At 45.2% G+C, this 14,927-nt stretch overlaps 1 protein-coding gene across 1 annotated transcript in view; it reads left to right on the forward strand.

The window, feature by feature from the left end:
• FER1L6 (fer-1 like family member 6) overlaps positions 1-14,927 on the forward strand; it is a 118,055-nt gene that overhangs the window by 21,646 nt on the left and 81,482 nt on the right. Inside the window, exons 10-14 of the mRNA XM_024741324.1 lie at positions 2,309-2,649; positions 6,723-6,831; positions 7,592-7,763; positions 11,601-11,721; positions 14,260-14,360. Of these exons, the coding sequence (XP_024597092.1) occupies positions 2,309-2,649; positions 6,723-6,831; positions 7,592-7,763; positions 11,601-11,721; positions 14,260-14,360 (844 nt within the window). The remainder of the gene's footprint in view (positions 1-2,308; positions 2,650-6,722; positions 6,832-7,591; positions 7,764-11,600; positions 11,722-14,259; positions 14,361-14,927) is intronic.

The following is a 14,927-nucleotide window of genomic DNA, read 5'->3' on the forward strand; positions in this document are numbered from 1 at the left end:
AGTCAAGCTCAGGACCACCATGCTATATACTGCCTGTCAAAATGGAATATTCTGTTGTCAAAGAGATGTTTGCATAGACACTGTATATTTTCCCAGATGCTCTGTATTAAGAAGGGAAACTACTTATGCTAAGAGTAAGTTAAGATTAGCAGGTCTTTTCAGTTCTACATTTAGAACATATCTCAGAATATTTACTTCTCTCAATCTCCACTACCATCGCCCTGGTCCAAGCCACCCCTGTCTTCAGTTTTTTTTTTAATATAAATTTTAAAAATTTTTATTTATTTAATTTATTTATGGCTGTGTTGGGTCTTCGTTGCTGTGCGCAGGGTTTGTCTAGTTGCGGTGAGCAGGGGCTACTCTTCGTTGCAGTGCGCAGGCTTCTCGTTGCGGTGGCTTCTCTTGTTGCCAAGCTTGGGCTCTAGGTGCAGGGGCTTCAGTAGTTGTGGCTCGCGGGCTCTAGAGCGCAGGCTCAGTAGTTGTGGTGCACGGGCTTAGTTGCCCCGTGGCATGTGGGATCTTCCCGGACCAGGGCTCGAACCCGTGTCCCCTGCGTTGGCAGGTGGATTCTTAACCACTGCGCCACCAGGGAAGCCCACGTCTTGAGTTTTGATGGAGAAGTAGTGCTTGAACCACTGTGCCCACATCCATTCTTTGTTTTTAAATTTTTATTTATTTATTTACTTATTTCTATTTTAGGGGAAAAGCTAAAGTCTTGACAAAAACATGGTACTAAAACAGGAAACTAACGAATGCAAAACAAAACAAAATCAAACCAGCATGGACTTCTGTTTCCACCTTTGAAGATAACTGATTCGGGACTTGCCCTAGCACTTTATTTAGTTGTTTTCTAACTTTTTATTTTATATCAGAGTATAGTTAATTAACAATGTTGGGTTCGTTTCAGGTGTACTACAAAGCGATTCAGTTATACATATACATGTACCTACTCTTTTTCAAATTCTTTTCCCATTTAGGTTGTTACATAACATTGAGCAGAGTTCCCTGTGCTGTACAGTAGGTCCTTGTTGGTTACCCATTTTACATATAGCGGCCCACATCTGTCCTTAGAACCCATCACATAGTAACCAGGGTGATCTTAAAAACACACAACCGGTTAGGTCACATCTTTGCTTAAACCCCTCTAAAATATTCCCATAATTTCTAAGATACAGTCCAAAATCCTTATCAAGCCTCCCGAGACCCGCTCACCTCTCCAAACTCTTCTCACCCGCTCACTCTCTGGACTCCAGCCACATTGGCTTTCTCTTCCAGTTCCTTCTATCTCCAAGCCCCTTTCCAACTGCCATGTGCTCTTCCCTCTGCCCAGAACTCTGTCTCCTCTCTCTCTGCCTAACTCCTCTCTCCACGTCACACCAACCTGTTTTGTGTCCTTGCTGCCCAAGATACGTCTCCTTCATAGCATTTGTAATGTGATGTGAATATTTATTTGTTTAATGTTTGTATCTGCTTTATTCTCTACTGGGCTCTGTGTTTTGTGTCTGCCATGATGCCTGGCACATGTTAGGAGTCAATAAATGTTTGATCAATGAGTGAACAGATGAGGAAGCAAGTTGGCATTCATAGTCCTACTACAATTGTGGACAAGCGTAGACATGCATGGAAGAAAGACTAGAAAGGATTGTAGCAAAATGGTGGTTGTGGTTGTGGCTTTTGGTGATGGGATATTCTTTTTTTTAAATTAATTAATTAATTAATTTTGGGCTGCGTTGGGTTGCTGCGCACGGGCTTTCTCTAGTTGTGGCAAGCGAGGGCTACTCTTCGTTGCGGTGTGCGGGCTTCTCATTGCGGTGCTTTCTCTTGTTGCGGAGCACTGGCTCTAGGTGAGCAGGCTTCAGTAGTTCAGGCACGTGGGCTTCAGTGGTTGTGGCATGCGGGCTCAGTAGCTGTGGCTCGCGGGCTCTAGAGCACAGGCTCAGTAGTTGTGGCACACGGGCTTAGTTGCTCCGCGGCATGTGGGATCTTCCCAGACCAGGGATCAAACCACTGTGCCACCAGGGAAGTCCGAGATATTCTTTTCTGTTTTGTTTTCTTTTTTGGCCATGCCAAAAACTTGCGGGATCTCAGTTTCCCAGCCAGGGATTGAACCTGGGCCATGGCAGTGAAAGCCAAGAATCCTAACCACTAGGCACGAGGGAACTCCCCGTGACAGGATATTCTGTAAATATTTTCTCTTGTCTTTTCTTTATATTTTACATTTCTCAATGAATGTGCACAATTTTCATAAAGTAAAAATAGCCACAGCTTGAAAGCATAACTAGGTGACTGAAGCCTGGTATCTTTACAGGCTTTCTACCCACATTCGGACCTGCCTGGATTAACCTGTATGGCTCACCCAGGAGCCAAAGTCTGATGGAAGACTACCAGGAATTGAATGAAGGTTTCAGAGAAGGCGTGTCGTTCAGGGGCAGAATTTTGGTGGAGATTGCTGTGGAGATCCTCTCGGGAGGGACACAAGAGTTTAAATTCTCCAAGGCACTCAAGGAGCTCAAGCTGTCTTCAAAGGACAAAGACTCCAAATCTTCCAAAGACTCAAGTAAAGACAAAACTGATGGAAAAGCCCAGCAGGCTTCACACAAAACCAACTCAACAGAGGTCGAGGTGGAGCCTTTCGATGCGCCTCTGGAGGTGGGTCTGAGCGCTGCTCCACCGCGTCTGTGATTTGAGCCCAGAGCAGGGACAGCACCTGCCACAGGCTTCCAAAGACCCGCAGAGGTGACACTGCCCCTCCAAAACATGTGTTGGCTCATGTATTCCGGGGCTGGTCCTCTGCCTCTTCCTGCTCACATCACAGCCATCTGCTCGTGATACATTCCATCCGCGTCCCCCCCAAATACGGATTCCCATGGCAACCAAAGTAAAAGAGAAATAAAAGTGCTCTGGGGGAGCTGGTGGGAGTGGGTGGTGGGGTGATGGACTGAAGTCTATCCGTGGCCTAATTTTGTTTAGTTTTGTGAGCTTAACGTACGCTCTGGATGTGAGATAATGTGGGATGAGGGATGAAGAGGAAGAAGAGTGGGTGACAAGCTGTGGGATGAAAGAAAGTGAGAAACCTACTCTCCTGCCCCCCCCCCCACGGCTGTGGGGAAATCACAGCTGGAAGGAATGGTTATCTTTGCTTGTGATTCAACATAATGCACAGCAGCATTTTTTAGCCCAGTTCTGTGCTATGGTAGAGAGATCTGGGGCTCCAAGAGGAATACAGACCATGAATATCCTCCCAATTGTTTAGTTCAGCAATAGTACTTTGTAGTTGCAAACGAAGGAATTTTATGTTTTGGTGGGTAGATTATAGCTTGGATGATTCTACCTCTGGGAGTGGGTTTCTCAGGTCATCCAGGCAATAATTTTAGATGGGGAAGGGAGGTAATGGCCAGTCTTCCTGAGCTGTCCATTCCTGGTAGAGACTAGACAGATGGAAGGATTTTTAGTATGTGGGTCACCTTAGCTTTGGAAGAGCCACTTAATTTTACTGCTGGGAGCTAATAAATCTTAAGAAACAGTGCGGGGGAGAGGTTGTAGCTCAGGGTTGGAAATCTTGGGGATTGGTCCTATTCATGGCTCTGATACTAACACCCCTCCGTGTTTCAGTTTACTCATCAACAGAATGGGGTGGTAATGGTCCCTCTGTCGTAGGCACCTCCTGGAGTGAATGAGGGAATAGTTGTAAAATGGTCCGCAGAGTTCTTAGCACATCCATGGTGAGCAGGCAATACCTTTGCTGTTGCTGTGGTTACCAGTGTGTTTCTATGGTTTACTCCCACCACCAGGGGAAGGTTATTCAGAGCTCTCCACCCTGCTTGACTTTTTTTGGACTTTGCCAAAAATTGTGGGTAGCTTAGTGGCCACCTAAACTGATATCCCCTGTATCTGTCCCTGTTGAATGTTCCATTCTTTTCTAAACAGAGGTTGCAAAGTGGAAAGGGGCTAGTTGAAGATTTCTTTAACCTAAGTCAATATCTTCAAGGTATTTTGCTGAGGTCATCTGAAAAAGTAAAGTCTAGCAGAAAGCCAGGGTGACTGGGAACTTATGTGGGGTAGAGCATCCATTTTTCTACAAGGCCAGGGGGCCATCTTGGCTATGGCGTGATCTGAGGGGGAAAATTCAGACCCTTATTTCATTCAAACCCTTATTTCTCCTCCCTCCTCTCTTAATCTTGGCTTTCTGGTTTGTGGTCAGTTCCTTGCTGTGTTTATTAGTTATCTATTGCTGTATAGCAAATTACCCCCAATTTTAGCAGCACGAAATAAACAAATGTTTATTTCCTCTGTGGGTGAGGAACTTGGGAATACCTTAGCTTGGTGGGTCTGGCTCAGAATCTCTCATGAGGTTCCCATTTAGATGTTGGTAGGGGCAGCACTTATCTGAAGGCTTGACTCAAGCTGTAGGATCTAATTCCAACATGGCGCACTCACATGGCTGTGGGCAGGAGGCCTCAGTTCCTCACTACATGGACCCTTCCATAGGCTGCTCGAGTGTCGTCATGGAAGATGACTTCCCCCAGAGTGGGTGATCCAAGAGAGAGCAAGGCAGAAACTGCTATGTCTTTTATGACCAAATCCATGGAAGTCACACCCTGACATTTAGGCCACATTCTAATTGTTAGAAATGAGCAGCAAGTCCAGGCCATGCTGAAAGGGGTCGGGGGGGCGGAAATTAGCCTTCACCTTTTAAGGGGAAGATTTTCCAAGAATTTGTGGACATATTTTAAAACCACCACACTGGGCTCCTCCCTTTCCCAGAGTCTCAACAGCTCAGAGTTTGCCCTTACCAACATGGTAACATCCCTTTTCTGCAGCATCTTCTTCTTTTTTAGCTCTCCAGGGTCCTCCAGCTCTAATCTCCTTTGCTGCAGCCTTACTCTCACTGCATATCTGGACAAATGAAATCCCATGTTGCTGGCTTTCAAAACTCACCCTCATCACCACCATCAAAGCTTTTCTCCCTTAGGTCAAACTTCGTATTCATTTTTAAATCCTCAGCATTGGAAGGAATGAAAATAGAGTCTGACTCCATGAAATTTATGGTTATAGAAAGGGAGATAAGACACACAAAATAAATATACAGGAAGTGGAAGGTGATAAGTGTGATAAGTAGGGACAGAGAACGTGCTGTTATTTCCTGGAGTGAGTGCAGTATAATGATTAAAATGTTGGGCTCCCAAGTAAGACCGCTGGGTTTAAGACATGGCAGTGTGGTGCAGTGGTCACTGCCCCAGCCTCTGGACAAACATTCCCTGTTTGAATCTTTGAGCAAGTGACATAAGCTCCTTAGGTTTATTTCCAATAACAACCTCTACTTCATCGGCTCACAGTGAGGATTTAATGAATTAATACAACAAAGTGCTTATTAGAGCCTGGCGCGTAGTAAGTGCTCTCTAAGTATTAGGCATGTTTAGTAACTGTGGACAGATGCCTTACTCTTTCATGGAATTGCAGTGTCTTCATCTTTAAATGGGTGTAATAGAAAGACCCCCTCCTAGGGTAGTTATGAGAATTGCATGAGGTAACGCAGGTAAAATTCTTACTACCACATCTGACACATAGTAAGAGTTCTGTAAACATTACCATCATCATTTTTCTAACTCAGGGAGTCAGTGGATGCTTCCGGAAGAAGAGGCATTTGGCTTGGACCTCGAAGGGTGGGTGGGATTAAGACATGAATTATAGTTGAAATACTTATGGTGACTGCCACTTGCAGCATTGATATGAGTAGGCTTTATAATAGGTATTGCACATGGATGATCTCATTTCTTCCCTGTGTGGGTCCTACTATGATGTTTATTTCACAGACAAGGAAAATGACACCCGGGCAATGGACGTGGCTTGCCCAAAGTCAACAGCTAGGAAGTAGCAGAGTTGGGATTTGAAGAGGGGATTGGCTGGCCTTGGAACCTGCTGTCCCTCTTCCAGGCTCTATGGCCTCCATTCCCTTCTGGTCTCTGAGTGGTTTTTAACCTCCTCCCAGATAGTAAACTTGGCCCCATGAAGGCACGATAAGGGGCTGGCTTACAGCCAAGGGACACAGTGGTGGCAGGTGGGAGTGGTGTGTGCTCTGTGACTAAGAGCCAGCACTAGGTCCCCACCCTGTCCCACATTTTCTGGTCAATAGAAACATTTCCTGCTGACGCCAACAGCACAGGAGGCTCGTGTGTGAAGGAAGGGTCTCAAAAAAGAGAGAGGAATACAGGTCAGGGCTCTTGATTGAAGGGAGCTCTTAATCTATGAAGCCACAACAGCTTTATTTCCTTAAATGAACGCTATTGCTTTTTCTGCTGAGTTTAATAAGTCCAAGGGTAAAACCAGAAAGAGCAGACTATAAATCCAGCTCATTCAGCCTCTTCGCTCAGAAATGTGATGCTGTGGCATGTGGTGTCCCAGCTACACATGCTCCTTGAACAATCGACCTCTTAGAAAGATATGTATACCAAGCTTACCTTTAAAATAAAAGGAAATTTGATTGTAAGGTTGAAGCTCAGGAGGTGGAGACTACATCATTCTAGATAAATGACTGAATTTGGATTTGCAATTTGTAGGTCCTGGTTTCTGCCAGTCTGATTAGAGGGGAAACTATGTGCCATTTCAGGCTGACACCAAGACTCAAGTTTCTATAAATTACCTTGGACCGGGTTGGCATCACTAATTCAGCTTCCTCCTGCTAAAAAAAGAGGGAGCCCTAATGTATTTTTTTCTTTCTATAGATTGTACCAGAAAAACAAGAGGAATTCTTACTCTTTGGAGCATTTTTTGAAGCTACCATGATTGACCGGAGGATTGGAGATAAACCCATTAGCTTTGAAGTTTCTGTTGGTAAGTGCAGACAAGCATGGCGCCTGGCACATGGCATGAACTTTACACCTACCTCTTAAATAAATGAATTAGTGTGTTACGTGAGGATGGTAGCACTCTGCTGGAGGTTTGCACCTCAGGAAGAAATGAATAAATCCTTGTCCACTCTGTTGTCAATATGTAAGGGATAGATTTATTTTCATACTTACAAAAAAGGATTAAGAATATAATCCTTGCATTCAGACAGACTTGGACTACTAATTCTGGTTCCCTTACCCTAGGCTCACTTAATTTCTCTGGGTCTCAGTTTCTTCGTCTATAAAATGGGGATAATTATAACTCCTCTTGGAGCTGTTGCAAGGGTTTAATGAGTTAATGCATGCAACATGCCACACATATAATAGGTGCTGTTATTATAACTCCCAGCAATCTTCCTGGACTAATGTACATCTGGGAAAACCACTCCAAGAAAGAGCATTCCAACAGAGAAGGTCTTGATTTATATTTGGGAAGTTCTCCATCAGTGGAGCAGAAGGAAATGGAGATGGAATCCAGTTAATTTGTAACTTAAGTAATTTTTACAAAAAAATCGTAAGATGTATGTTGATGATGGCTTAGTGTCATTGTTAATCTTATTTCTTTGGTCTGCCCATCACTCTGCCTTCATACTGAGAGCTTATTTCCCTGCCCTGGGAAGACATAAACTTGGATCCTTTCTGCCAAGCAGCCTGATTCTGCTTATTGACACCTGGCCCTTCTCCCCTTGCTACTGGCTCTTCAGGTAACTTTGGGAACTTGATTGATGGGGGATCGCATCATGGGAATAGGAAGAAGTCAGTTGACCCAGCGGAAGAAGATGCCCTTCCACTGCTGCATGAAGGAGAAGGGGACGCAGCCATGCCCATGGTCTCCACCACTCACCCCGAGAAGCCACTCGTGACAGAAGGGAACAGGTAGGAGACACAGCAGGTGAGAGTAGCCGGGGTTTCTGACAGTAGAAGCTTGACCAATTTCTGGGACTGTTTGATTCAGTTCTTCCCTAAAACTGGAAACATTCTTTATCTTATTTATAAGAACAAGGTGCAGGGCTTCCCTGGTGGCACAGTGGTTGAGAGTCTGCCTGCCGATGCAGGGGACACGGGGTCGTGCCCTGGTCCGGGAAGATCCCACATACCGCGGAGCGGCTGGGCCCATGAGCCATGGCCGCTGAGCCTGCACATCCGGAGCCTGTGCTCCGCAACAGGAGAGGCCACAACAGTGAGAGGCCTGCATACCACAAAAAAAAAAAAAGAACAAGGTGCAAACAAGGGCAACATGGTAAGTGCCACTCTCCTGAATTCTTAGTAACATGTTGACAGCTCTCCAAACGACACATCCAGGGGATTCATGTAAGGGCAGAGCAATGATGATGGTTATTATTATCATATCTGAAGCTCCATTCATTCTATAACTTTGAAGCATAACAAGGTAGGAAGGTCAGATGTTAAAATTTCAATCCCAAATCCTATTAACAGTTGTTATAGGCATCTGAATATAATGTAAACTCAAGTTGGTGGAATTATTATATACATGATTTATTATCTTATTTTTGCCCACCATCAAACTGAAGAACTCAAAAATGAGCATCAGCCACCAGAAAAGACCGTTTCAGAAAACTGCTGGGACACCTACATGTGCCCTCACTGATCGTTAATCCAAGTAACATTTCAACAGGCAAAGAGAAGTGAAATTATAGAACTGTCTTAAGAAAGTGTTGTCAACCAAATGGTTTATGAGAAGGGAAAGCCACACGTAGAGAAATTCTTCTGTGTTCTGAGCTTTATGCCATGAGTAAAAAAATATGATCTCACTGGATTGTCATAAGAGAACATGGCTCTCCCTGTTCACGTGTGAGGGGATGGGAACCACATCGTTAGTTCTCTTCAATCTTCGCTCTTCTCTCTCTGGGCACGAACCCATGGCTTACCGACCACTGTTAGAATAATGACTCGCACATCTATTTCCCCAGACGGGCTTCTTTCCTGAGCAGCAGGTCCAAACACCTCCATTTGGGGGTCCCTGGATTATTCACCAGACTCATTGTCTTCACAGACAACTTTGCCCCTTTTCCTATCTTTCCCATCTCAGAGACTGGGCATAACATTGTCTGCATCCTCCAAGCCACAAATCAGAAAGTTGGCAAATGTTCACTTTTCCCTTCCTACCCGTATCCAATTAGTGATGAAGTCTGGTCAATTCGAGTTCTCCAGTGTGTTCTCTATTGCCATTTCTTGAATCTGGCCTGTCAGCACCTTTGGCCTCAATTATTTTAAACGCCTCTTACCTGGCTTGGATCTGTTTCAAGAAATTCACTGAACTATCTATCTGAACTCCCCAGTCCCCTGATTGACATTATACATTCGCTGTCTGTGGCTTTCAGAATTAATTTCAGAGGACATTTTTTTTTTTTTTTTTTTTTGCGGTACGCGGGCCTCTCACTGTTGTGGCCTCTCCCTTTGCGGAGCACAGGCTCCGGACGCGCAGGCTCAGCGGCCATGGCTCATGGGCCCAGCCGCTCCGCGGCATGTGGGATCCTCCCGGACCGGAGCACGAACCCATGTCCCCTGCATCGGCAGGCGGACTCTCAACCACTGCGCCACCAGGGAAGCCCAGAGCACATATTTTGTTGATTTGATCCCTACCCACTTCTCTACGATAACCTCTGGGTATTCCCCAAACCCCAGTGTTCCCGCAGCGCCATTCCCCCGATGGGTCCTGTGGTTTGCCGTGTCTGGGCCTTTGAACACGCTCTTCCTTCTGCCAGAGGCAACAAGCGCCCTCCCCAGAACTGCTTGCTTCTGTTACCTTTCAAGACTAAGTTCAAGTTCCCTTCCCTGAATCCCAAGTCTTATTTGGACCTTCTCTACTCACCTGCATCAAACATTAATCACACTGCATTAAGATATTTTTACTAGTCTGTCTCCCTATTAGACTGTGAGTACCCTGAGGGCAAAGGACTGTGTCTTGTTCACCTTTGGATCTGCTCATCTCCATGCCAGGCACATAGTAGATGCTCATAACTGTTTCTGAATGAGTTAAGGACATGCTATAACTGGGTTGGGCACAGGGTACTATGTGGGTAGAGGGGGGCAGTGGAGGAGGTGAAGAGTTGGGAAAGGTCACAACAAGGGCGACATCCTAAAGGGCGAGAACGAGCTTAAGGGACAGAAAGCGACTGTCTGGGACAAAGTAGGAAGCAGTAAGTGAAAATAATAATTTTTGAGCATGGCCTACATTTTCTAAATCCTGTCTCTCCCATGGACCACCCTCCGCCTCCCACAGACCACCTTCTTTGGGGTCTTTTTTATGGGTCCCTGGCAGCCACCCTCCTTTACACGCACCAAAAAGGACCCCAAACTTCCCAGCCCTTTAATGGCTTCTCTGTCCAGTCTCGAAACTGAGGACATCAATGAACAGGATCTGCAGCTCTGGGAGGCTTTTATGAGACTCCCAGTGGTACTCTGCATCCTTTCGCCGGGATCCTTTTGGCAGTGAAAACATCCCCACCTTGTTAGACTAGCCCGTTGTTGACTGTTGGAGGGGATATCAGGGGATGTAGTATGGGAAGGGTTTGAGAGGAAATGAGAGCTCTACGGAACCCTCCGATGGACCTCACATTAGTCCTTACAGGCTGGCTCAAAGAGACCAAGATGCCATGCTGGTGTTTTGGGGCTTTATATTCCTGTCACTATATTGAGGCCCTGTCCACATAGTGGCAAGCCAGGGTGGTAGCAGCTGAACTGGAAGATTTTCTAATAGACCACCACACACACACATGCACCTATGTGCACACACACATACACACACAATTTGTCTGTTGCCTCCATGACAAGACTGGCCTGCCTTCCACGTTTCTCTTCACACAGACCCGGGTGTTTGTGGGACAATTACAGGCGGCTGGGGGCAAACCTCGTTAAGAATATCGCTGTTTTTAGGCAGGGAACTTCAGCTTTTTGCTACACCTCTCCCATCTTCCCTGCTTTCACATCCATCCCTTTCCTCCTTGGGAACTGAATTCTACCGGTTAGTTCCTTCTTTTCTGTCTTCAGTCTCATCCTCTTAACTTTTTTCTTATCATCATTTAAGCACATCCAACCATCGCCATCAGCCATTCTCTTTGGCTCCACAGCTCCCCTTCCAGCTACTTTGCCATCCCTCTCATCCCTGCTTAGTCAAGCAGGTCATCTGCATTACCGGCACCAATGCCCAGCAACAATACATTTTGTGTGGATGGATGAATGGACGGCAAGCCATGGGATGCTGACGTTTAGTTTGAAGCACACGACTTCATCTTCATTAATATTATTACCCTCTTAGATTTCTCTAGCGATTTCAGTTTATAAAATACATTCACATCTGTTATCTTGGTTGATCCTTACACAGTCAGGGCCCAGCATATAGACCTTAAAAGGAAAAAGATGTTAGTTTTCCTCCTTTCTCTCTTCTCTCAATTGGAAAGAGAATTTCTCCTTGAAGAGGGCTTGCCTTGCCTCTTGTGAGATCATTTCTAAACTTTGCCCTGGGTCAGAGGGTGGTAGCTTTTATTACCTCACCGCTGTAGCCATATAACAGTTCGTTGCTTATTGTCTATGGATCCCCAAGTAAAGGCTATGGATGGAATTAATAGTTTGACTATTTTGTCGTCACCCTTCCCCCAACCCACCCAGAACATACAAACATGAACAGGTTACTGGGATTGTCTGAAAAACACTGATCACCAACTAACTTCCAGACCTAATGTGTTTTCCCAGGAATTACAACTATTTGCCATTCGAGGCCAAGAAGCCCTGTGTCTATCTCATCAGTTCCTGGGGAGACCAGACGTTTAGGCTGCATTGGTCCAACATGCTGGAGAAAATGGCAGACCTCCTGGTAGGTGACTCTGACAGGTGATAGATTTGAATATTGGGAAGCTGGAGGCAAAGGGGATTTTTTTCCACCCAGTAGAGGGTCTTGACCTCAGTTTAAATACAAGTGAATCGAGGCTGCTGCATTTGGAGGACACCTGGCTCCTACCACACGGACCCAGGGGAACGAGAATACATTTTGCAAAATCCCTTGACTTTAAATCAAATTATCCAAATTCAAATCCCTGCTCTGCTTCTAACTGTTATAGGACCTAGGGATAGGCCACTTTCCCAATCTCCAAAGGCAAGGGATGGACAGCTTTCTCACAAAATTGATAGATCTTAGCTTCAACTAATATAAAATGCTAAGTCCTAAACACGGTGGACAGCTCCTCCAAGTTCAAGCCCTGACACCTCTCCAGTCCTACATCTCACGGGCTCTTCCTCCTTACTGTGTTCCAAGCACGCTGGTCTCCTTTCAAGTGCCTCAAAGAAACCAGGCTCCTCTGTGCCTCCTAGCCACCTCCATGCTGTTCCCTCTGTCAGGGCTGCTTTTCCCCTTCATGTTTCTCCTGTGAAGCCCAGTCAACCTCTAGGGCTCATATTTAAGCACTTCCTCAGAGAAACCTTCTTACTCGCTCCCTTTTACCCTCTTCCATCATATCCTGCTCTTTTCCTTCAGAATTATGTGAGGAATTGAATGTGTGGAAGTATTTAAAACAGCACCTATATGTGAAAAATGACTAGGCTGTCCCACCCAACCCCTGCCAGATGGAGCGGGGGAAGAAAACCTGGAAACACTGCTCCTTTGGTATCTCCCTCCCTTTGTGATTCCTTTTCGTTTACTCCACATTCCTCTTTGCAGCCCACACATCTCACGGGCAGTGTCCTCTCCTCTCTGTCCCACTGTGCCTCACCAGGGGACCCTGGTCTGATCCCTCTCATTCCATGAAAACCCACACGAAGAAAAGCACACATTTCTCTCTCCCGTTTGCTTTATAATTCTGTCTCCAATTATGTAAAACACGGTATTGGGGGCTTCTCTGGTGGCGCAGTGGTTGAGAATCCGCCTGCCAATGCAGGGGGCACGGGTTCAAGCCCTGGTCTGGGAAGATCCCACATGCCGCAGGGCAACTAAGCCCGGGTGCCACAACTATTGAGCCTGCGATCTAGAGCCCGAGAGCCACAACTACTGAAGCCCGCGCTCCTAGAGCCCGTGCTACGCAAACAAGAGAGGCCACTGCAATGAAAAGGCCGCGCACCGCAAGGAAGAGGAGCCCCCGCTTGCCGCAACTAGAGAAAGCCCGCATGCAGCAACGAAGACCCAATGCAGCCAAAAATATAATTAATTAAAACAAAACAAAACACAGTATTGCCTCTGGCCATGGGGATTGCAGGCATCGTGGAGACGGGGTCTGAAAGCGGTCATGGAGGCTGGGTTTGGAGTCACGCCATGGGGAGGCCATGGACTCGCCTTTTACGGTTGGTCTTGCTTCTCCTTCAGACAAAGTAGTTTATTTCTAAAAGGCTTGAACAAACAAATCAGAATTTTTTTATCCCTAGAGGCCATAGTAGCCTTGAGCACTTGTTTCTAATTCTTTCTCAGAGCCAGGATCCCTGCCATGCGTGGCATATCATGGCTAACCTGACTGAATGTTTACTAAGCACCAAGCACGGTTTGAAGAAGTTCACATCTCCCTATGGGGCTATAGGTGGGTACCATTATTACCAGATTTTACAGATGAGGAAACTGGGCAGAAGTGGGTGAGGTCACCTGATAAAACCTGGATTTGGATGTCGTAGGTAGTCTGACTCCCAAGCCTAAACCTTTAACCGCTCCACAGTGTTGCCTGTACTTACAGTGAAGGGGGAAAGAGGGAAATATATGTCCCTAGGCATGTGATGGAGGATGTTGTTGTTGTAAATTCTAGCAAAGCAGTGGTGACATGTACACTGCCCCTTGGGTGCCATTTTCCTCCAAGCCATGAAATGGAACCCTAGAATTTAGGATCCAGAGGAAAAGTACAAAGATTAAGTACACAAGCATATAGCCAATGTCATATACAACCTGTCTTCTTTTCCCTCAACACCCCACCCCTGACAAAAACCCCCATAATCAGAAGAATTGATAGCCTGTTAGTTTCGGGGATTATCCAGTGTGGTTATACTCCTATATAACAAACTGGCATGAACATTGCTTTTAAAGTTTTTGATAATTCTATCTAATTTACTCTACTTTGTTAGGTATTTCCCATGACATTAGGTTTCCCTCACAAGGTAGATTCTAAATAAATGGAATAAATCTGGGACAGAAGCAATGAGTTTGAACAACACAGGAGAAGACTTGAATCTGGGCCAATTCCAGTTAAGAAAGGAAGGTTCGAAGTTAGAATGCAGTAGCATTTCCCTGTTCAGACATACACGAAAAAACAAGAGATATATTCCTTCATTTTCAAAACAAAATATTAGTTCGATATTATTTCTGTGGGTGTTAGAATCAGTATCTCCACTATGGTGTCTCATTCCCACCTCTCATCCCCCCACCTCTGTGGTTTGTTTTCAGGATGAAGGTATAGAGGAAGTGAAAGAACTGATTAAGATTTCAGAGGAAGCCCCGGAAGAGAAAATGAAGATGGTGCTCACTGACTTTGTCAGTCAAAGCAGGTACTGCAGAGACAGCTGTCATCTGGGTAGCTCAGCAGATATGGAATCAGCTTTTAACTACCTTAGAAAATGGTCGATTTTACGTGCATTCATACGGGCATTGAATAGTGTTATATCCATCTTAATTTTGTTCAGTAATTTAGCTGCAACTGTGGGCTCACTACTGCTTCCTGACACTTAACTAAAACATAAAGCAAAGCGGGGAAAAACAAAGGAAAAGAGAAGACAAGAAAGACTGCAGAGACATTTTATGAAACAAGAAAAATGCTGGTAGTGTTAGTGTCCAGCATGGCTCTTTGCATCTGGTAGGTACTCAACAACTATTTGGCAAGTAGATGGATAAATTATATCAAATGCTATTTAATAGAATTTTTTATACACCACATTAATAAGCACCAATTAATGACTTTTATTCCAGGAGGTAGACAATATAATAAAAGATGAAAAAACAGGGTGTATTAGTTATCTATTACAGAGTAACAATAACCCTCAAATTTAGTGGCTTACACATTTATTATTTCACAGTTTCTTGGGTCATGAATGCAGGTGTGGCTTAGCTGGGTCCTT

Source organism: Neophocaena asiaeorientalis, unplaced genomic scaffold, assembly GCF_003031525.2.
Source record: "Neophocaena asiaeorientalis asiaeorientalis breed wild unplaced genomic scaffold, Neophocaena_asiaeorientalis_V1.1 scaffold177, whole genome shotgun sequence".
Classification (NCBI taxonomy): Eukaryota; Metazoa; Chordata; class Mammalia; order Artiodactyla; family Phocoenidae; genus Neophocaena; species Neophocaena asiaeorientalis.